Source organism: Microcaecilia unicolor, chromosome 11 (assembly GCF_901765095.1).
Source record: "Microcaecilia unicolor chromosome 11, aMicUni1.1, whole genome shotgun sequence".
Lineage (NCBI taxonomy): Eukaryota > Metazoa > Chordata > Amphibia > Gymnophiona > Siphonopidae > Microcaecilia > Microcaecilia unicolor.
In genome coordinates this window covers 69,721,653-69,746,366 of record NC_044041.1, presented here as the reverse complement: position 1 = coordinate 69,746,366, position 24,714 = coordinate 69,721,653, and the positions used below count along the sequence as shown (strand labels likewise).

Below are 24,714 nucleotides of genomic sequence, written 5' to 3'. Positions count from 1 at the left end.
GGAGGAGAAGGGTACAGATAAGAGAGATTTACCCGATGAATGGAGTTCCCGGGGAGGAGTGTAGGGAGAGATAAGAGTGGAGAGGTACTGAGGAGCTGCGGAGTGAATGCACTTGTAAAACAATAAGAGGAGTTTGAATTGTATGTAGAAACAGGGAGCCAATGAAGTGACTTAAGGAGAGGGCTAATATGAGCAGAGAAGGATACAGATAAGAGAGATTTTCCCAATTAACAGAGTTCCCGGGGAGGAGTGTAGGGAGAGATGAGGTACTGAGGAGCTGCAGAGTGAATGCACTTGTAAAGCAATAAGAGGAATTTGAATTGTAAGCAGAAACAGGAAGCCAATGAAGTGACTTGAGGAGAGGGCTAATAGGAGCATAGCAACACTAGCGGAATATAAGTCGTGCAGCAGAGTTCTGAATAGATTGATGGGGAGAGAGATGGCTTAGTGAGACCTGTAAGAAGCTAGTTGTAGTAGTCTAAGCGAGAACTGATAAGAGTGTGGATAAGGTTTTTGATAGTGTGCTTAGAAAGGAAGGGACACATTTTGGTGATGTTATAGAGAAAGAAACAGGTTTTAGCAGTCTGCTGGATATGTGCAGAGAAAGAAGGATCCCAAGGTTAAGAGCTGATGAGACAGGGAGGATGAGATTGTTATCCACAGAGTTAGAGAACGGGGGAAGAGGAGAGGTGGGTTTAGGGGGAAAGATAAATAGGCAGGCTGAGACTTGGGCCTGGATTCCTGCTGAAAGGTCTGGTGTGGTGAGGTAGATCTAGGCATCATCAGCATAAAGGTGATATTGAAAACCATGGGAGGAGATCAGAACACCAAGGGAAGAAATATAGATGGAGAAAAGAAGAAGTCCCAAGATAGAGCCCTGATAGTTGGATAGATATGGAGGAGAATCCACCAGAGCATACAAGTGTGATGATAGAAGAAAACCAAGAAAGAACGGAGCCCTGAAGAGAGGATAGCATATCAAGGAGTAGGTGGTGATCAAGTGTCAAAAGCAGCAGATACATCGAGAAGGATGAGGATAGAATAGAGACCTTTGGATCTGGCCAGGAATAGGTCATTGAGACTTTAGCAAGGGCTGTTTCAGTTGAAAGTAGAGAGTGAAAGCCAAATTAAAGTGGACCAAAAATAGCTTGAGATAAAATAAAGTCAAAACAGTGGCAGTGAACAGCATGTTCAAGTATTTTGGATAGGAAAGGGAGGAGGGAGATGGGGGCGATAGTTGGAAGGGCAGGTCCAATGAAGGTTTTTGAGGAGTGGTGTAACTACGGCAAGTTTGACGGTATCAGGAAGAGTTGCAGTGGAAAGTGTAAGATTGAGGAGATGACAGTAGAAGAGTGGGAATAGGATCAGAGGAACAGGTAGTCAGTTTGGAGGAGGCAAGAAAATGTGCATTTTCCTCTCCAGTGATTTCAGAAAAGGAAGAAGGGGTTGAAGGAGGGTTGACTGAATGGACTGTGGGAAGGAGAGGTGGAGGTGACTTGGTTGAGAATTCAAGGTTAATCTTGTGAACCTTATCATGAAAGTACTCGGCCATAGTCTGGGGAGAAAGTGAAGGAGGGTCCTGCAGGGCCGAGCGAAGTTTCCTTCGCCATCGGATCAGCTGGTATGCCCCAAGGCGGAGGAGTTATAAAGCTGGTAATTGCTGTCTGCTGAAACGAAAAGATTCTTGCTGTGGTTGGGCAGAAGTCACTTGCTTCCCCCTCCTCCAGCATCAAAAGAATAATACACCCAACAAAAGGTAACAGGAAACTAATTGTGCAGCAGGAGCAGGTCAACCAGCATCCTCACTGTGTGGCCATCTACAAAGAATACACAGGAATTTCCCCTCACGTTCAGCAGCATACACAAAGGATTGCCAAGTGTGAAGAGGTGTTGAAGATGCATACAGATAAGCTGAATTTATTAGACTCTTGTATTTAATTTGTGTTTTCCCCCACCTATTCTGACCTCATCCTCCCCCAGACTGCTCTTACACAGTCCAGGAATTAACGAACTCCATAATCAGAAGGACTCGCTGGGATATAAGAAGATAGTTTATTTCAATCTTACCAATAGCAGTACAGGCAAATCAGGTATTCGTATGGTTGAACAGCAGTTCACGACACGTCTGTCACCCTCCTCTTGTAACCTTCCTTCTCCCTTCTGATTTAATACCCCTCAAACCTTTCCTTATATACTATTTTAACCCTATTCATTTCAATGGTCCACAGCTTTGTCACCAGGGTTCTTGGACCTTATCAGTTGATCAAAATGACTTCACATATTCTCAAGCTCTAAGTATAAACAAGATAGGGTCAGAGCGCATCTTATTAGATGACTTTGCATGTTCCCCAAACTCTCCCCTAGCCCCCTCCTTTGGATGTTCTCACCCGGGGTGCAGCGGACCCAGTACTATCTCTACATAACCATAGCAACTCTTGCTCATGACGTCTTGTAGGTGCCAGTCTCCTCATTATCTACAGAGTAGATTCCCTCCACCCTCTGTCAGCTCTCTGAGCACTTACTTTAGCATTTGCTACAGTAAAATGTAACTGTGTCAAAGGTGATCTCTGATTTCTACAAGCTAGCTCTCTGGGAACTCATTTCAGCTTGAGCTGCAGTGAAATGTATCAGAGATGATTTTGATTTTAAGAAGCCTAGCTCTTATTATGAGCCATTGGCCTGTATTTTACTGAGAGCAAGGACTAGCATAACTCTTCATTCTCAAATCAGAAGTCTCTGAAGCCTAGCTCTTATTATGAGCCATTGACCTGTATTTTACTGAGAGCAAGGGCTAGTATAACTCTTCATTCTCAAATCAGAAGTCACTGAGTGTTTAGACGACTTTGTCTAAATTTTCAATTTTTTGCTACAAAAAGTTTATCTTGAACCAATTATACTAGACATTTAAATTTGCAACTTCTGAATTTTCCAAAAATTTTGACTGCTACACCTAAAGACTTACTCTATAGAAAGAAAAATTTAAGTACTCTGATTCTGGACTTCCACTATTACATAAAATATATTACTTGCCAGTTCCTAGATATACTAGTTTGCCTGCAGGCAATTCTTTAGTAGAAGTGTCTTCTGATAGTCTTAACATAACTAATGTCTTGGAAAGTTCAGATGAGGAAGTTGTTTCCAGATCTGCATTGCTTGTGACTTTTGTGTTTCAGCAGGATAAGGACAAGCAATTGTGCCTCTTTTTAGGTCCTCTGAAGTTTTTTTTCTTTTTAATGGGAAATTTTCTATCTTTCCTGACATTTCCAAGTGGAATTAAACTAGGAGGAAGAAATTCTAGGCTTTTAAGCTGCAAGTTAGTTCATTTAAGATACCCATGTAAATGTTTGATCTATTTGGTTCACATTATTATGTTTTCTATGATCCCTCACAGCTTCAATTCTTTCTTGAAGGTAGAGGAGTAACAGTGCCACGATGGATATGAGAGGGTTTTTCTTCCTGAAGTTTGGTCATTTATTATAGGGGAGGGCGTCCAATGTGTCTCTTAAAATGTCCTAAAATGTGAATTGTGATTTCTCTCTCTAATGTGGTTTGATAGATTGTTTCAGTTATTTTATTTACCTGCTGATTGTTTCAGTTATTATTTTATTACCTGCTGATTGAGGTTATCTTGAATTATCTACTTAACATCTGCATCTTTATTCAAAGAGTCTTTTAATGTTTATTGACATTTGCAAATTAACAAAAAGGAACTGCTTGGAGGGCTGCAAGTTCTACTTGGTGCAGGGGAGATATCCCGACTCATCGATAGGGCCATGTTGTGCTGCGCTGGTGACAGCTGTGGTGAAAGGCGACTCCCACGGTGGCAGTTAAGCGGTGTTCCTGCAGTGGAACCTGCTGGCTGGCGTCAGGGCATTGCAATGTGTGCAAGCGGAGGAAATGGTCATCGGCAGCACCCGAATATGCCATAGTCTTTGGGATCTCCGGCAGTGCTGATGCGCAGTTTGATGCAGGAGAACATGGAACAAGCACCATTTTATAACTGGCAGTAAGGAGCAGCCTCTGGCTGATCCTGCGCAGAGCACAGCTGCCATTTTACAGTCTCAGGGTCCAGTGGAGCATTCAGCTGCATCGGGATCTTTGTTTTTTGTGGAGTTTATATTGCTGTTACACTAGGCCTGCTTACTGAAGCAGCGATTGTCAGAGTTGCTGCAAGGTGCTTCAGTTTCTCACCTCGCTGCTCCTCCGGCTCCTAAGAGATCTCGTTTAGACCTCAAGGAGTGGGCTGAGGAGGCGTTTCTCCCTCATTATCTGATGTGGCCTCGGTCTACTCGGAGAAGCCATCATTAAAGGAGCAGTTAGAGAAGAAAGCACCCCCTCCTGAGTTGGGGGATGATCTGAGGTTGTTTCATAAGGATGAGCTCAGTACTCTTATTTCTGATGCACTGGTGGTACATTCCACTGAGAAGCCTTCTGCTTCAGCAGCAGGATTTCCATCTTTGTTGATTATAAGGGGGTTTAGAAGTCCTTCTAAGGCCTTCCTGATGCTTCCAGGCATTCAGGACCTGGACTACAGCAGAATGGGTCTCAATGGATGCGGCCTGAGAGTAGGAAGAGCCTTGGCTCGCCTCTACCAGTTAGTTCTGGAGGAGAAAGATAAATTGCAGTTTCTCAGGGTGTGTTCCCTGGTTAAGGTGGTGACTAAGAAGACCACCGTGCCAGTCTAAGAAGGATTTGCCCTAAAAGACCTACAGGATAGGAAGCTCAAAAGCTTGTTTCAGCCTTCTAAGTGGCCTCTCTGGGCCTTCAAGTGACAGTGTGCAGCTCGTTCATGGCAAGACCATGTCTGAAGTGGCATCAACAGTCAGCAACACAGGATGGGTGCCATAACGCCCAGCTGGAAGAGGGGTCTGCTTACTTGGCCTGCAATATGTCTTTGGCTATCACTGCACAGCAGCAACCCTAGTTGTGGCATTGGGCAGTGTATGCAGCTTCAAAGTCTAGTTAAACCTTCCTTTCAGGGCATGTGGCTATTTGGAGAAAAACTCAGTAACATGGTGAAAGAACGGGGAGAAACAACCATAGCATTTGCTAGAGGATAAGCCATGTTGCTTGTATTCAGGGGGCTCTCAATCTTGAGCCAGCAGACGGTACCGGCCTGGTCATCAGCAATACTGTCAAACGTCCCGCTTTCAGGCATGCGGCCAGGAAGTCCTCCTCTCAGTCAGCTAGATTGCTCATTGCCTCCTGAGCTTCTCAATGCTGCAAAGCTAGTCCACTCTTCTCTTTCTCTGGTGGGAGAATGTCTTCAGGAAGTGTGGGCCAAAATCACATCGAACCAGTGGATTCTGGATGTTCTTAAAAAAGGTTACAAATTCGAGTTCTCCCGCCTGGTTGCTCTCTTCTTGCAGTCTCCTTGTAAAAATGGAATTAAGGTGGTCGAGGTTCAGGCCACCATAGATTTCTTGCTGGCGCTCCTGGCCATTGTTCCAGTTCCTTGGGCTGAGCATAGACCAGGCAGATACTCTTTCATTGTACCAAATAAGGAAGGCACCTTTCATCCGATCACAACCGCCTACTCCAAGTGTCCCGCTTTCAAATGGAGACACTAAGAGCAGTCATAGCCTCGATTCAACTGGGAGAATTTCTCACTGCCTTCAATCTCAAGGAGGCATACTTGCATAACCCGTATGGCTGCTACATCACAGCCTCGGTTCAAGCGGAAGAAATTTCTCACTGCCCTCGATCTCAAGGAGGCATACTTACATATACCCATATGGTCGCTGTATCAGAGGTTTCTACATTTTACGGTGCTGGGAAATCACTTCCAGTTCAGGGTTCTGCCCTTTGATCTTGCCACAGCTCCAAGAACGTTTACCAGGGTTATGGTGGTGGCCATCCTTCAGCACCAGGGAATCAGAGTTCACCCATATCTCGAAGACTAGCTCATTCACGCTTTGTCCTATTTGGACAATGTGGCGGTGACAGAAAAAGTTCTCCATTTTCTGTAGTTGTTGGGTTTTCAATTTCGAGAAGAACAGATTAACTCCATTGCAGATGCTGGAGTATCTAGGCATTCTATTAGACACAGCATGGAAGAGGATAGGCATTCTGTTAGAGAATGGGAGAGGATCTTCCTCATGTAGCACAGGAGGTTGGCTGGTTCAACAAATTCATCTTCTCCTCAGTCTAGGCAGGCCCAGGATCTGAGCCTGCGTCCAGGTTCTGGGGGTCAATGACGGCAGCTATGGAAATGGTGCCATGGGCAAGGGCTCATATGCAGCAATTACAGGAATTTCTTCTCAGCGGCTGGTCTCCAGTGTCATACAAATATGACCTTTATCTTCCTTGGACACTGGTTGCTAGATGGAGTATGCAGTGGTAGTTGTTGCCCAGGAATTTGACCATCAGATCTCCCTTTCCAATAACACAATGGGAGGTGGGGACAAATGATGCCAGCAAGTCAGGTTGGGGTGCTCATTACAAGTTCCATGAAGCACAGGGCAACTGGATGGAACAGGACTCTCAGTGGTTGATAAATTGTTTGGAGCTCAGGGCAGTGTGGAATGCTTTATGTGACTTTGCTCTCTTTCTGGCAGGGGCCTCGGTCCAAGTTTTTGCCGATGTGACAGCAGCAGCTTATATCAACAAGCAAGGCAGGACTTGCAGCCATCCGATGATGGTGGAGGTGGGCTTCCTCATGAGTTGGGTGGAGAAAGTCTTCTCTGCTTGTCAGCAGCTCACATCGCTGGGTCCTTGAATATGGAGGCGGACTTTCTCAGCAAATACTCCTTGGACCGGGGAGAATGGGAACTATCCAGCCAGGGTTTTCAGTTGCTGTTGGACTGATAGGATTCTCCATTTCTGGACTTGATGGCAACAAAAAGGAATGCCAAAGAGCCCAAATTCTTCAGCCATTGGAAACAACCAGACGAGGGGGATTGATGCCGTACTATAGCCCTGGCCAGAGACACATCTATTATATGTCTTCCCTCCTTGGCCCAAGGTAGGTCACACGTTGAAAAAGATCACATTGAACTAGGGTCAAATAATTCTCATAGTCCCGGAATGTAAAGCCCCCCTCTTGCTTCTAAAGGGGAGCTAAACACTTCAGAAGAGACTGAAAGCCCTTCTGGCAAAAGAAACACACTCCAGAGTTTAGTTTTTCTCTTTTATAATAATGCTAAAATTTATTAGAGTAAATAAATGATTACAATAAAAGTTATTTTATCCCAGTGTTACAGAAAATTGAATTCTTATTTATATCAGTCTAAATTTCAGCACAAGCAAAATAAAATCTCTCTCTGTGTTTCCTTTGGAAGCTATCAGAATCTGACTGGTACAAGATGTGCCATGGTACGCGGACCTGATGCAACAACTGGACAGGTGTCCCCTCAGTCTTCCGCAGATGCATGACCTACTGAAAAAAGATCTAGTACTTGTGGAGGATCCATGTCCCTTTGGTCATACAGGCCTGGCCATTGAAAGGGCTCGGGTGAGATGAAAAAGTTAAACTGCTACTTTGCTTCAGGCTCGGAAATGCTCTATATCTATGTTGTATGCGAGGATGTGGAGGACTTTTGAGGGCTGGTGTTCTGAGCCCAGACTTTCTCCCTTCTTTGCTCAGATTGCGCACATCCTATAGTTTCTCTAGGCAGGTCTTCAGAAAGGACTGGCATTGGGTTCTCTAAAAGTTCAGGTTGCGGCTTTGGCCCATTTCAAGGCCCAACTATAGAAGCTGTCTCTTGTGGCTCATATGGATATTGTTTGAGTGCACCACTTGCAGCCTCCCTTTTGTATGCCGTGACCAGAGTGGAACCTTAATTTAGTCCTTCGGGCTCTTCAGAAGCCTCCTTTCTTGAGCCACTCCAGAAGGCCTCCTTGAAAGATCTTACACTAAAGACAGCATTCTTGGAGGCTATTACATCAGCATATAGGGTTTTGGAGCTGCAGGCTCTCTCGTCAGGACTGTTTATTGGCTGGGGTCTCCCTGCGCACAGTTCCTTCCTTTCTTTCTTCTGAAAGTGGCATCAGAGTTTCATCTCAACCAATCTGTGGAGCTTCTGTCCTTTCACAGAAAGGACAAAGAAGCTCAGTATTCTTCCTTGAAGTATCTTGATGTGCATAGATTCCTCATTAGATATCTGGATGTCACAAATGAGTTTCAGAAATCGGACAGACTGTTTATGCTTTTTGGTAAACAGAGGCTTGGCCTCATGGCTTCCAAGCCCATAATAGCTAGATGGGCAAAGAAGACTATCTGTCAGCTTAGTTGCTTGCGGGGGAAGCAGGCTCCTCAGGCCTTGCAGACTCATTCTACGATGCGTACAATGACATCCTGGGCGGAGCCTACTTTACTGTCTCTGGCGGATATTTGCAAGGTGGCAACATGGTCAATGCTGCATACCTTTGCCAAGAACTACAGGATGGATGTTGCAGCCCGCTTGGAAGCCGGCTTTGGTCCTCAGGGCAGCGGCACAAGGATCTCATCTGCTCTAGCGATTGCTTTTGAACATCCCATAGGTTCTGGAATAGCGGGAAGCAATGTAATGAAAAGAGAAATTAGGTCTTACCTGGTAATTTTTTTCTCCATTAGTCCTTCCCACTATTTAAGAGGCCCGCCAGAGGTTTTCCAGATGTTTAGTCAGTGTGAAGTAATAAGTCAAAATAACGACTGTTACCAATGTATAATGCTTCCTGCATATCTCATTTTCTACAAGTTGTCCAGAGATTAGAGAAGTACACACACATTTGCTCATCTGGTTAGTGTTAGGGTAGTGAATTGTTTTAAGGTTGTTGTGTTTATTCTGAGTTTATCCTTACTGCTTGTCTAAGTAAATACTGAGGAGCTGGACTGGATGCCAAGAGAGATATGTCTCAGCTCAGTTTTCAGTTCTCTATCTCCACCTGCTGGTTGATGGACACAATTATCTCACACGTTCTGGAATAGTGGGAACGACTAATAAAAAATTATCAGGTAAGACCTAATTTCTCCTCTTACACTGGGTGCCATATGTATGACTTTCTACTAGTTTGTGAGAGGTTGTACTTATGTACTTGGTGCAAAGAGCTCCTGGCTCCAAGAGTCTGATTACTGGAGGTTATAGCAGAGCAGCTATGGAGTTGGAAAGGGAGACAAAAGTAGATAGAAGAGAATGTCATGGATATACACAGTGAATTGAAAAAGGAATCATGCACATTTTACCTCATAACATGAATTACTGTGAACCTATTTAAGTCACATTTTCAGCAAATGTGCAACAAATAAACTGAACTCAAGGCAATAACAATACATGTTACCAGATCCTAAGGCTGTTGTCACATACTTTGTAAAATAAAAGACTCAAAAATTTGAACAAAATATAAAAGTTGCCCAGTATACATTTAACAAAATCTTTGTTACTAATCAAAAAAGATCTCATAACACAGAACTACTACTGAAAAATAAATGATAAGGTTAATTTTAGTCAACGTTTGTTCAAAGTGTCTTCCCTGAGCAAACACAGAAGCCTAAAGATGGGTATGCCACTGTCTTATTGCAGAGTTGATCTTCAGGGGTTGATGAAGTTCTTCCCATGCAGTCACTACCCTTCTGATGTTCTGTTGTACCAGTTTCATCAATCTTTTTCAGAAGTTTATTTAAAGCTTCACCCCCACCATATCCAGTTATTTGTCAGAAATTCAGCAATAAGTTGTTTTGCGCCATAATGTTTAGTTTGTCATAGAACTTTGATAACAACTTGGCATTTGCACAGTCAGTGTAAAGAAATTCATCACACTGATGTCATGTTTGCACAGTAGAAAATGTAAACAGTGTGTTCTGGTGGTCAATTATGCAAAGCGTTGCTTGACATTTATTTTGGTACAAATTACCCATGTTAGCTTAAATTATGCTGTTAAACAATAAAATTAGATGACAAAATCTACAGTTCCCCGTTTTTTTCTAAGCACAGTGTAATAGTGTGGTCTACACCAAACATTAAATAGGCTAAAATACTGTGATCTTCTTTGTGGACTGTTAATCTGATATTTGTTTCACCATTTGTGATATTTGTTATAGCAGCAAGGTCACCTGGAAAGAGTGCATCATCAAGGTGTAGTATAAAGCAATTGTGCAGCTAGGACCTAGCATCCATATAGTATTCTCTTGCAATGAAGTTGTCTCACCTGTTGCTAGGAGAGGTCCTCCTGACAAGGGAAGGGTTAGGCCTGCTGTTGTAATCATTGATTCATTTGCTAGGCATGTAGGTGGCTGGTGGGTGTGAGAATTGCTTGGTAACTTTCTTGCCTGGTGCAAAGCTAGCAGATTTCACATGTCACTGAGATAAGATTTTAGAAAGTGGTGAGGAGGAACTGGCTCTGGTGTTACCTCTGGGTACTGATGACGGGAAGATGCAGGGAGGGCGATTAAAGTCAAATTTAGAATTTCAGGTAGGACATTTAAAACCAGACGTTCTCTTTCCACATGAAGGGCCCTAGAAGCAGGCCACGCTCCAGAATATCAATATATGAATGAGATGGTGATTCAGCAAGGGTTCTAGATTTGTTAATTGCTGGACAACCTTCTGTGCAAAGATGAACTTATTCCAAAAGGATGTGCTTTCTCCCCATCGTGAGGACAGGGTCTCCCTTTTTGCCTCTCTGCCATTTCCACTCATATATCAGGTCTTACAGAAGATACTAAGTCAAAGGCCAAGGTCATCCTTGTTGCCTCCCACTGGTTCACTCTCTTAACTCTCCTCAGTAGAGGACCAACCAATATGACTGGGAACTTGACAGCCCCTGATAACAACACGATGGCAAACTATTGTACCTCAACCTCCAATCTCTGAACTTGACAGCCTGGATGTTGACAGTCAGATGACTGCTCACATCCCAGTACTGCTGGAAGTCTGTGAAATCATTTTAGTCTCCAAAAAAGACTTAACTAAGTAATCCTATATGTTTGAATGGAACCGCTTTACTCTTTCGAACACAGAGAATCCCATCAATCTTATCACCTACCCAGTATCTGATGTACTGACTTATCTACTTTACCTTTTTAAATCGGGCCTCAAAACCACCTCAGTTAAACCTCATCTATCTGCACTGCTGGCAAATTATGATAAAATTGAAAGCATGCCAATCCTGCTCCATTCACTGGTGTCATGGTTTATGAGAGGACTGATGAACTAACAGCCGCTGGTCAGGGAACCCACACCATCTCGTGACCTTAATATCATTCTGGCACAACGACTTGAACCCCTTTCGAATCTCAGGGACATGCCATCCTTAAGCGTCTCACGTGGAAAGCCCTATTCCTTGTAGCTGTAATGTCAGCCTAGAGAATCCATGAATTGCAGACTCTAATTCACTACTCACCATACACATAATTCTTTCACAACAAGGTCATTCTGCAAACGCACCCTAAATTCCTTCCAGACATTGTCTCAGCATTTCACCACAATCAGTACATAGTTCCACCAATCTCTTCCCAAGCCACACTCCAGCTGAGCAGAATCTGTTCTTCATTAACTCAACTGAGGTAGTACAGCAGAGCTTATCAACAAAGAAACAGATACTGTATGAAAAACTTATGTCTGTCTCTTTGTAACATTCAGTCCAAACAATCCAAGAACACCAGCATCTATATGTATCCTCTTGGTGGGTCTCAGACTTCATCAGTTTTTAAGACTTCAAAGCCAGGTATTCTCCACAGACAAAACAGGAATGCAGCCACACTTTCCCTCCCGCATCCCCCCACCTTACATGTCAAATTGTGTGAACTACTAAGATAATGACTAAAGAAATGGAGGAGGCGCTACAACCAATATGAGAATACCCTTGTATGCTCAAGGGCCCTGAAAAAAAGACTCCCTGAGCTAGAACAGAGCACCATGCACAGAATCTGTCTGGAGAACATCACCAGAAAGTGTGGCTCCATGCTCCTGCTGTCTACGGAGAAGCCCCCATTACAGGTAAGCAACTTTGCTTTCCCAAATCTCCATGGTCAATGGTTTATGAACTTTTCCTTCAGAAATTGTCTAAACCCTTTTTATAGTTGCGGGGATAAACAAGATCCTGGTAACTACAGCCCAATCGTTAGTATCACATTTTTCTTAAAAATATTGGAGGGCTTAGTGCCAATCAATTAATCAATTACTTAGACTTTCACAATATTTAGCAACCAACACAATCCGGTTTTAGAAAAGGATTTAGTACTGAAACATTACTGGGAATATTGATAGGTGAACTTAGAGATTTATTTTGCAATTTGATCTTTCAGCTGATTTTGACATAGTGATCACCAACTTTTATTAAAGCTGTTGGGCGATACTGGCATCTCTGATAAGAGTGCTGAATTGGTTCAATGGCTTCTTGGCTGGAAGGACATAGTGTGAAGCATATGGAGACTTATTCAAAATCCTGGAAAGCGGGCTGTGAGGTTCCACAAGGTTCCCCTCTTACCCCCATACTGTTTAATATTCTAATGAGTTATTTGGGGCGTTTAAAAAAAAACTAATTTGAATGTAAAATTTTACAGCTATGCTGATGACATTACTTTGCTCATTCTAGTAACACTTAAAAATACCATTACCATACAAACCTGCATTGATTTAGTCAACACTTGGGTTATTCAATATCAGAAAAACCAAGACGCTATGGCTAGGGCGGTCAGCCTCTCCTTGTAACAAGATACTTACTCTTAACAATATTTCTGTCTCAACTGAATTTTACTTCAAGAGGACACACTTAAAGGATTATCTCATCAAATAGACAGGGGCTGATTATGCAATAAACAGTTCCAAAAAAGCCCAGCATCTAACACTTTAATTCCAAGATTTTTATTTATATGAACAAATGTTATAGTATGATCTAATATGGATCTCAGTGGCAACTTGTTTCATAAGAGCCAGAATACCTCTTAGCTCACCTTGCCTCTTCACTGGTCCAAAATAATTTTTTTGATCAAACTCATTATTTTGATTTTTTTGAAACTTTAAAACAACTTCATTTCTCATCTTAAATATATAAATTTGTCTCATATATCAAAAAGCTTTTACGAAAAAGACTTAGCTTTGTTTGCTGTCATAAATAACTTCCCTTGACTGAACCCATGCTGACTCTGTCCCATTAAACCATGTTTGTCTATGTGTTCTGTAATTTTATTCTTTATAATAGTTTCCACTATTTTCCCCAGCCCTGAAGTCAGGCTTACCGGTCTGTAATTTCCTGGATCGGATGATTTTAACGACAGGTTACAGATCACTACAACATATCAGCAATTTCATGTTTGAGTTCTTTCAGTACCCTGGAGTGTCATGCCATCTGGTCCAGTGATTTATCTTTTAACTTCAGTATGTCTTCCAGGTTCACTGAGATTTTTCAGTTCCTCCAAATCGTCACTCTTGAAAACCATTTCCGGTACAGGTAGATCTCTTACATCTTCTTCCATAAAGACCAAAGCAAAGAATTCATTCAATCTTTCCGCTATGGTGTCCTCCCTAGGTTTTCCTTTTGCTCCTTCATGATCTAATGGTCCCATGGATTCCCTCACAGGCTTTCCTCTTTCGATGTACCTTAAAAAGGTGCTACTATAAGTTTTTGTCTGCATGACAGGTTTTTCTTCATATTCTTTTTTAGCCTTCTTTATTAGTGCTTTGCATCTAGCTTGACACTGCTTATGTTGTTGCTTATTTTCTTCACTCGGATCCTTTTTCCATATTTTGAAGGGTGCTCTTTTGGCTCTAATAGCCTCCTTAACTTCACCTTTTAACCATACTGGCTATCGTTTGCTCTCCTTTCCACTTTTGTTAATATGTGGAATACATCCGGTCTGGGCTTCCATGATGGCATTTTTAAACATCCACGCCTGATTTAAAGTTCTAACCTTTGCAACCAACCCTTTCAGCTTCTTTTTAACCATTTTCCTCATTGTCATAGTCTTCCTTTCGAAAATTGAATGCTACTACAGTAGATTTCTTTAGTGACTTCACTCCAGATATCAGCTCAAATTTGATCATGTTATGAACACTGTTTCCCAGCAGATCCAATACCGTTACCTCAAGTACTATGCCCTACATTCCAATAAGGACTAGATCTGTATAGATACAGTAACTGGTAATGGCACATTACAGTTCTGGGACAGAAGAAATAATCAGGTTGTAGTACAAGTCAGGAAGAGAATATATCCTTACCCACTTGTTTCCGCTTCTCCTTTGTCTTTAGCCGCACAATCTGAAGATAAGTGCTGTTTGTGATGTCAGATATAATGCCAGCAATCCTACTCCAGACCCGCAACAAGGCTCCACAGAGCATGTAGTAATGACGTAGCCGCATACCCTGGAAGCACTCCTTCCCCTCCTGGATCAGTCTACATTTTCCACTCCTGGATAAAGGGAGGAAGAATAGTCACAATTGGAAAAAGAAAGACGGTGAGTGGGTTGGGTGGGGGGAGGTGGTTAAGTTTGTACAGTTTTAATACCTGGAAAGTCAGCCTCTATAGGAGAGATAAAAATCAAGGTTGGTGTATAGATAAGAAAATAAGAGCACCTCCTTTTACAGAAGCCTGCATGAACTAGGGCTCAGTGAGCTACATAACTTACCACACAGCATGGTTGCAACTCTGGAAGGAGAAAGCATACTGTTTCTGCCAGTGTTGCTGGGCTTCTTCATGGGAGACCTACAGTCAAAACAGAGAAGCTGGTATAAGCCACACTTTTGCAGGTGTAAACATGCACACAGGCATACCCATGGGCACAGACAGAAATGTGCACACTATATGCACTACATTAAACTTCCAAGGCGTGTGAGGGGGGAAGACAGGTTATGTTTTAGCCTTCAACCTGTAATGATTATGTTAGCTATGGAGAAATTAGGTCGTACCTGCTAATTTTCTTTCCTTAGTCCCACCAGGCCAGTCCAAAACCTGTGAGTTATGCTCATCAACCAACAGATGGAGGTAGAGAACAAGTGCTGCTTTAGCTCCTCAATAGTTTGAATGACAAAGCAATGGGGCATGTGTTTCTATTTTCATTTAAACTGTCATATTACTACCTCTCATCTTAATTTGTTTTTGTCTGTACCACTGATTATGGTTAATTGGATTACTCTAGTTGTAAATAATTTTTTTCAGTCAGGTTTTTTTGTCTTCTGATATGGCTGAAATAGTATTGACTCCAATATCAAAGTCCAACTGGACTACATTTATCCCTACTGGCTAGTTTTCGCCTGGTTGCTAGTATTCCACTTTCTACAAAATTAATAGAGACCTATGTTAGTTGATAGTTTTTCATGTTTACATACTTCACAGTTCCACCCATAGAAATGAAACTTTACTATTAGTACCAACTTCTTATATCAAGAAAAGTTTATGTTTAGATCGGCAGACTATATTACTTCAGTTTGATATCTCTGCTGCCTTTGATGCGGTGGATCATGGATTGTTGTTGGAAAGATTGAGTGGGATTGGTCTTACAGGTTCTATTTTTAATTGGTTTTGAGAGTTTGTAGCTAGTCAGTTACTTTGTACAGAAGAATAATTTGAGTTCTCGATTTTGATCTCTAGGTTGTAGAGTGCCTCAGGGCTTCCTACTGTCTCCTTTACATTTTAATTTTTTTGTGTTTTCTTTAGGTTCTATTCAGTTGGATACAGATGAGCTTTTGTTTTTTTATGCTGATGACATTTTGATGCTAATACCCATGTTTGATAATTTAGGTGGCACTTAACATGTTGAAATAGAATGCCAATAAGACTAAGGTTCTTTGGTTTAGGAATCCAGGTATTAGTGTTCCTAATACTATCATATTGTCATCAGGCAGGTAATTATCAGTCAAGGATAAATCAGAGTGTTAGGTATCATTCTTGAATCTTCATTGACTTTGGCACCCCAAGTGAACCATCTATGGCAAAAAACTTTTTATAAAATGAGACAGTTACGTCTGATTAGACCTTATTTTGAGCAATCTTCTTTTGCCTTGTTGGTTCAGATGCTGATCTTGTCCCATCTTGACTATTGTAATGTGTTGTACTTAGGTTCGTCTAAAAGACAATTCAAAATACCTCAGCTCATTTGATATACAAAATTAAGAAATTTGACAGTGTTATACCTTTTTTTGGCAAAGCTGCATTGGCTTCCAATATGAAAGTAAATTTTGTTTAAATAAGATTGTCTGGTGTTTTTATGGTGTTATGTTGGAATTAGTTATTAATTTAATAAGGATTCCTTTGTTAAGCCATTCAATTCATCTACAGGCACAACTGATATTTTCTTCCCCAACTTTTAGGGGTGTATGTTTTTAAAAAATATTTAATACCTTATTTTCTGTTACTGTGATTCCTTTTGGAATTCTTTGCTTAACATGATTAAATTAGAGTCTAACTAGTTACCTTTTTGTAAGAAATTGAAGACTTTTTTACTTGATAGTTTTTAATTTTGTTAGATATTAATTTTATTTTGTTGTGATTGGTTTTTTTTAATTGTATTTTGTATTTGTAAACTGCACTGGACCAGGTTTGGGATTTAACTGTATATAAGTATCATATTGTTATTGTTTGATCACTGAACCACCTTGAAAGTTAAACTGTTGAAAAATATAAATACTGAACATGGGAATAAATTTGACACTTAGTAAAAACAATGATAGAGCAAGATCACTATAATTTAGAGTGCTTTAACAAACTGAAATACTAGGGAGGGCTTCTGGACTGGTCTGGTGGGACGAAAAAATGGCAGTTAATACATAATTTCTCCTTCCTTATTGTCCTCACTAGACCAGACCAGAAACCGTGGGATATAGCAAAGCACTTGTCAAAATGGGCGGGACTTTGATATCTTTGTCCAAATGAGTTCAGCTCCAAATACCACTTCCATTCGTGCCCCTACATCGAGCCAATAATGCTTTGTCAGTGCTCTGCAAATGTCAGAGATACCACTTGAAATTCTACCCACAAGAATGCACTCTAAAGCTTTTAGGAAGCTGCATTCCTTTCAAGATTAGTCCAAAGAATTTGTCTCTTATAGCCACAATGAGCACTAATAGGATTTGCAACTGTCTTTATTTTCCTAAAACTCCAAAGAGATTAAAGAATCTGTCCGACTTTCTGAATTCATTGGTTACTCCAAGATAACTCAGAAGTATCTGACACACATTTGGTAAATGCAAGGATTTCAATGCCCCTCCACATTTCTCTCTGTAAAAGGAAAAAAGAAGTAAGACTTGGTTTACAGTACGTGAAAACACCACCTTTGGAAGAAAATAGGGAACTGTTTTAATCAAAACCTCTGTTTCCGTGAAACGAAGAAAGGGGTCACTCCACAATAAAGTCTGTGAACCATCTGGAAAACTGTTTTGAAAGTAAGATCTTTCAACATCGCTCTTTTCAGGGGCTCAAAATGTGAACAAGCAAATTTAGACTCCATTCAGGACAAGAGGTACATACAGGAGAACAAAATATGAGTGACTCCTTGAAGAATGGGCTGTTACAGAAGACTTTTCCAGATGGCCTTGGAAACATGACAAGGCTGCCACTTGAGCCTTGAAGGAGAAATACTTCTTGAAGAAAGACAAGGATATGAGCAATCAATACAACAAATGGAAAATCACCCTCTCTGCTCACCATGCTATAAAGACATGCCAGATTCTCGTATATCCTACGGAGGTGGAATGCGTCCTGGCATGTAGCAGCATTACAATCACATCCTCCAAGTATCCACAGTGCCTTGATGCATGACTGCTCAAGAGCCAAGCTGTATGAAAGAAGATTGCTTGATCTTCTATAATCTAATGCTATTAGAACTACTGGGCCAGGATGAGATGTGATCCTTTGTAACACCCGATCTAACATTGGGAGCAGTAGATACACATACTGAAGCTTCCCCTACGGCCAGCAACATATCTAGACCTGTGGTTTCCATGTCCTTCTGTTGAATGAAGAAACAAGGAACCTTGGCACTGATCCTTGTCACCATGAGGTCCAGAAAAGGATGGACCCAGTGACCCATTATGAGAGCAAAAACTGCATGTGATAGCTCCCATTTTCCCAGATCGAGGGAGTGTCTGCTAAGAAAGTACATGAAGATGTTTATCCTGGTAATGAGTGCTATCGAAAGCGTTAGTATATGTTCTTCCACCCAAACCAGCAGAAGGCTTGCTTCTCTACTACAGTGCTTCTCATGCCTCCTTGTCACTATTCTTCCTTGAAGATGAGTACTGAAGGCTTGTAGCACTAGATGAACTGCCCTCAGTTCCAGCCAGTTGATGGACCAAAATGTCTCAGTTCAAGACAATGTCTCCTGTGCCATTTCATTCTGGCAGTAAGCTCCCCAGCTGAACAAATTGGCAGCTGTTACATAGTAACATAGTAGATGACGGCAGAGAAAGACCTGTACGGTCCATCCAGTCTGCCCAACAAGATAAACACATATGTGCTACTTTATGTGTATACCTGACTTTGATTTGTATCTGCCATTTTCAGGGCACAGACCGTAGAAGTCTGCCCAGCACTAGCCCCGCCTTCCACCACCGGCTCTGCCACCCAATCTCCGCTAAGCTTCTGAGGATCCATTCCTTCTGAACAGGATTCCTTTATGTTTATCCCACACATTTTTGAATTCCGTTACCGTTTTCATCTCCACCACCTCCCGCGGGAGGGCATTCCAAGTATTCACCACTCTCTCCGTGAAAAAATACTTCCTGACATTTTTCTTGAGTCTGCCCCCCTTCAATCTCATTTCATGTCCTCTAGTTCTACTGCCTTCCCATCTCCGGAAAAGGTTCATTTGCAGATTAATACCTTTCAAATATTTGAACATCTGTATCATATCACCCCTGTTTCTCCTTTCATCCAGGGTATACATGTTCAGGTCAGCAAGTCTCTCCTCATACGTCTTGTAACGCAAATCCCATACCATTTTTGTGGCTTTTCTTTACATCGCTTCAATTCTTTTTACATCCTTAGCAAGATACGGCCTCCAAAACTGAACACAATACTTCAGGTGGGGCCTCACCAACGACTTATACAGGCATCAACACTTCCTTTCTTCTGCTGGTCACACCTCTCTCTATACAGCCTAGCAACCTTTTAGCTAAGGCCACCACTTTGTCACACTGTTTCGTCGCCTTCAGATCCTCAGATAATATCACCCCAAGATCCCTCTCCCCGTCTGTACATATCAGACTCTCACCGCCTAACACATACGTCTCCCGTGGATTTCTATTCCCTAAGTGCATCACTTTGCATTTCTTCGCATTGAATTTTAATTGCCAAACCTTAGACCATTCTTCTAGCTTCTGCAGATCCTTTTTCATGTTTTCCACTCCCTCCGGGGTGAACACTCTGTTACAAATCTTAGTATCATCTGCAAAAAGGCAAACTTTACCTTCTAACCCTTCAGCAATGTCACTCACAAATATATTGAACAGAATCGGCCCCAGCACCGATCCCTGAGGCACTCCACTGCTCACCTTTCCCTCAACTGATCGAATTCCATTTACCACCACCCTCTGGCGTCTGTCTGTCAACCAGTTCCTAATCCAGTTCACCACTTCGGGTCCTATCTTCAGCCTGTCTAGTTTATTAAAGAGCCTCCTGTGGGGAACCGTGTCAAAAGCTTTGCTGAAATCTAAGTAGATTACGTCTATAGCACGTCTGTGATTCAATTCTCTGGTCACCAAGTCAAAGAATTCAATGATATTCGTTTGGCAAGATCTACCTTTGGTAAAACCATGTTGTCTCGGATCTTGCAACTTATTGGCTTCCAGGAAATTCACTATCCTTTCCTTCAGCATCGCTTCCATTACTTTTCCAATAACCGAAGTGAGGCTTACTGGCCTGTAGTTTCCAGCTTCTTCCCTATCACCTCTTTTGTGAAGAGGGACCACATCCGCTGTTCTCCACTCCCATGGAACCTCTCCCGTCTCCAAGGATTTATTAAACAAATCTTTAAGAGGATCCGCCAGAACCTCTCTGAGCTCCCTCAACATCCTGGGGTGGATCCCATCCGGTCCCATGGCTTTGTCCACCTTTAGATTTTCAAGTTGTTCATACACACTCTCTTCCGTGAACGGTGTATATCCACTCCATTCTCATATGTACTTTTGCCAGTGAATCGTGGTCCTTCTCCAGGATTTTCTTCTGTAAAAACAGAACAAAAGTATTTGTTTAGCAAATTTGCTTTTGCTTCATCATTGTCTGTTGTTACCATTATCCAGTTAGGAGGCTACAGTTTCATGCCTTGGAGCAGATTGCTCAATTGGAGCCACCACTTCATGCTTATTCATGCTTGGGATATCCAGGATAGACAACATTTGCAGTGATCTCATATGAGATCAAGCCCATGAAACTAATTCAGTCCCATGCCCGAGATGCTTTCTGGCAAAGTAGCAACAAGACCTGGGATTGAATTTTGACCAACCTCTACTTTGGAAGACATACTTTCCCCAACCTGGTATTGAACCTTGCTCCTAAATACTCTAAATACTAAATACTCTATGTCCTGAGAGAGAACTAGCTTGCTCTTGGAAAGGTTGGCCACCTAGCCTAGGGATTGCAGGAGTTGTAGAATCCAGGCTGTCACCTCTTTGCTTTCTCGCTGTGTACTTGCTCAAATCAGCCAGTAGTTCAAATATAGATGAACTCAGATTTTTTCCAGCTAAGAAGGCAGCCACCACCACCTTCAACTTGGAGAAGGTTCTGGGAGCTGTTGCTAAACCAAAAGGCATCAACTTGAGCTGGAAATGCTGACACAGAATCTCCGATACAGCAGCCGGTTCGGAATAAGGAGAAAAGTCTTTTTTTGACATTCAAGGCTGTTAAAAACTTTCCCAGTCAGTTGGCTGTTATCACTAACCTCAATGTTTCAATTCTGAAATGTGGGTTACACAACGTATGATTTAGACTTTTGAGATCTAAAAATCAGACAAAATGTGCCCTCTTTCTTCTATACTATGGAATATCTTCTGATCCCTCATTTGGCTTCAGGAACTGGTTCCAGTTCTAGGTCCTAGATCTAGAAGGTTTTGTAGTGTGACTTGCACTGGTGGGGAGTATGACATGGCTGACACTAGAAAGGAATCTTCAAGAGGTCTGGAAACTCAAGCTTGTAGTCTTGCTTGATCACATCCACCACCTACTAGTTGGAAATGATTCAGGTCCATTTTCTTGACAGACAGCTGGACCTAGTCGCCCCCATGAGAAATGGGCCCAAAGGGAATCATTGAGACATGCTAGGGGACCTGGGACTTGAGATTGCTGTTTTCCCCCTTTATCACCCCAAATGAACATCCGGTGTGTTTGAAAGCGAGAATGCTGAAAGGAGCCAGAATACCCTGGTTTGTACCTTTTTCATCACAAAATCTTGATTTGCTTGAGAATGATGTAGAGGATGGTTTTGGCTTATCCTAAAGTAAACTTTGAGGCTTGGACTCCTCAGATCTTCTCCAAAGCGTAATTTGTCTCTGAAAGGATGTCTACTGAGATGAGTCTTGGAAACGGTATCTGCAGACTAATTTCTTAACCATAGAAAACGTCGGACTGATACTGCTACTGCTAAATTTCTTGCAGTTGCTCTGAGATGTGGAGAGCATCTGCAACGTAAGCCAAATCTGTTTCTAGATAAACAGGTTCTGTCGACTCCTCAACATCATCCAACTGTAGCAGACTTTTGGTAACCGCTGTTACTAAGGCACTCAACTTAGGCTGTTTCAGTTTATCCTATTCCTCAAAAACCAAAGGACAGAAATTATCCAAGGCTCTACCTACTCGTTTTTTTTTTCTGTTCAAACTTTTATTTTAGAAGTTTATAATTACAATCACTTTAAAACATCCATGATAAAGGGAATCAGTAATGCAGATAACAGAAAAAAATGAAAATAGAAAATAATTTAGGTGCTCATTTTCAAAGCACATAGAATTACAAAGTTACACAGTAACATATGTAACTTTGTAAGACTATGTGCTTTGAAAATAAGCCTCATAATCATTCAATCACAAGTCAGGAAATAGGTGGATCCAAGAAAGGAAAATTATTACAAAAAAAACAGAATTAAAAAGGGAAGCATCACCCTTATGTAACCATTTCAGCGGTGATTTCTTAACTCCAAGAATTTAAACATGTACTTTTAACTCTTCCTTCACTGATGTAAGATCTAATAAGCTGATTTGTGCCAAAAAAACATTTAAGATTTATAGTATCATACAACTACAAGGAAATTTCAACACAAAATTGGCACCACGAAGGCCTGGCATCTCTTTTGAGCACACACAAATCAGGAAAAACACACACTTTTGAACCATGAAACAGCTCATTGAGGGGCCCTTTTACTAAACCATGTAGGCACCTACATGCACCCAACGCATGCCAAACTGGAGTTACCGCCCGGTTACCGCAAGGACCTTGAAGTAATTTCAATTTTGGCGCGCATCTGCTACGTGCTTCTGAAAAATATTTTTTATTTTCTGGTGCGTGGCATTTGACGCGTGTATACCATTACCACCTGGTTACCACAAGAGACCTTATCACTAGGTCAATGGCTTGCGGTAAGGTCTCAGACCCAAAATGGAGGCGTGGCAATTTTCATTTTGCTGCACGTCTGTTTTCGGCAAAAAAAAATGTATTTTTTGAAGGTACACTAAAAAATAATTCTGCGCGCACACAAAACATGTGTCTACACTACCACAGGCCAATTTTCAGCGCACCTTAGTAAAAGGATCCCTAATTTTGCAGAAATAAAGATGTAACAATTTATTGTGATCAAGTTCCAAGGCAAAAGTCACTATCAAAGTTGTTCTTTGTGTTATTACTTTTAGAGATGATTCCAGAAAACCAGTGAGATCTAATCCAGAAACATCTTCCCCTTGTCTGTCTATTTTGTATTTGTTACACCATCTTAACTGACTCGCAGGGCAAGGCGTTGTACAGGCTAAAAGGACATGGAAAAGACCTACAATGTCTCAAAGGAAAGATAACACAAACGCACATTACACTTGCATGAGAGGAAGGGAGTAATAGGAGGATGAGCAAAATAGAGGGGAAGAGTCAGCAGACATAGCAAAAACCCTCAGTGAATGTCATAGGCTTGGTGGAAGAGCCAGGTCCTTCACTGCCATCTTAAAGCTCTTAAATGACAAGTTGCTGCGAATTATCAATGGGGAAATTATTCTAAGTAAATGGGGCAGTGACGTAAAAGGTGAACTGTGTGGTCCTTTTAAATTGGGCTGCTCTGGGCCCAGGAAGAGCACGGGCAAGAGTGTAAGGGGATAACAAGGGAGGCCATTATCTGTTCAGGGTGGGGGGTTCCGAATCTAAGAGCTCTGAAAGTTAAGAGCCAGAAGTTAGTAGGTAATCTTTTGCTGAACTGGAAGCCATTGATGTTGTTTAAGAAGGGTTGAGACATGGTCAGATTTATGAGCATGACACAAGTCAGATCCCGGTGTTCTGCGAAGATTGAAGTTTCTTCAAGTTAGTTCGAGAAAGACCTGAGTAAATAATATTGCAATAGTCTAACCTAGAAGTAGGATGATAGAAAATGATGGCATGGAAAGAGTCATGATCGAAAAACCATCTAACAGAATGAAGCTGAAGAAGAATGAAAATGCCTGTTTAGTTTATAGTTTATTAAAACTTGATATGCTGCTCAAGCTGACTCATAGAACTGAGTGGTTTACAAATTAGATTAAAATCCAAAATAGTAGACATGGAACTACATCATTTGAGACAGGAAAGAGAGTGAAGCAATCAAACCAGAGCAATCACAGCAGAACAAGACAGCGGGGGAAGAGGGAAGAGGCAAAACAGGGGATGGTGACAATGAACCTGATACTTCTCAATGTTCATTCCAGAGAAAAAGCCTGCTTAAAAAGGTGCGTTTTTAAAGCTACCTTAAACAGTTTAAAAGACGATTCAGCCCGGAGAGGAAGAGCATTCCAAAAAAAAGGGAAAAGAAAGCACAGTAACGTGTACATTCAAACTGTGTGGCCTTTGGGTTAGGAAGGACTAGATGGTAATCATTGATAGAACAAAGAAGATAGTAGAAGAGGGAATGATCAATGTTGCGAGATACTCCAGAAGCCCAATCCAAAAGGCTTTAAAAGTGAAAATAAGCAATTTTAAAATGATACGCTATTCTATTGGTAACCAGTGGAATTTTTGAAATGGAGGAGAAACGATCAAATTTACAAGAATGACAGACAAGTTTAATCACTGTGATCTGTACTGACTGAAGCCTTTTCAGATTTGAACGAGAGCTGCCAAAATAGACGATATTACAATAATCAAGACAAGTAATGCCTGTTTGAGCATGATGGATATTTGGGGTCTAAAGAACAGTTGGTAATGTAAGGTGATAGCAAAAGGTGTCAACAGGAGGGATAAAACTACCCATTAAAGAAAGAGCATCTGAAGGTTAAGAAGGGCAGCCTGTGATCCAACATGCCACTGCCTTTTCCTTGTTTTAAGCCCAGCTGATTCTCAGAAAGCCATTTGCAATTTCATCTAGACAGTCTGCTAGCTGGGCTATTAAAAGAGTATCCAAGTCGGTGAGATAGAGTAAAAGAATATCATCAAATACAGATTAAACTGGAGCAGAGAAAGGATTGAACCTTGGAGGACACCACACCTTAAAGTTTAGATTGAGAGGTAGAAGTTGTAGTATGAATGAACGACCTGATAGAAATTATGTGAACCAATGTTAGACTGTACTGGATAGTCCAAGTACTTGATTACCCTTGAATACCAAATGCACTAGCCCCCGATATGAGCAGGTATTGAGCCCCAA

At 41.6% G+C, this 24,714-nt stretch overlaps 1 protein-coding gene across 1 annotated transcript in view; it reads right to left on the bottom strand.

Annotated features, from left to right (window-relative positions):
• SBNO2 (strawberry notch homolog 2) overlaps window positions 1-24,714 on the bottom strand; it is a 216,497-nt gene that overhangs the window by 4,765 nt on the left and 187,018 nt on the right. The window contains 2 exon segments of the mRNA XM_030219853.1: window positions 14,136-14,326; window positions 14,544-14,620. Coding sequence (XP_030075713.1) covers window positions 14,136-14,326; window positions 14,544-14,620 — 268 coding nt within the window.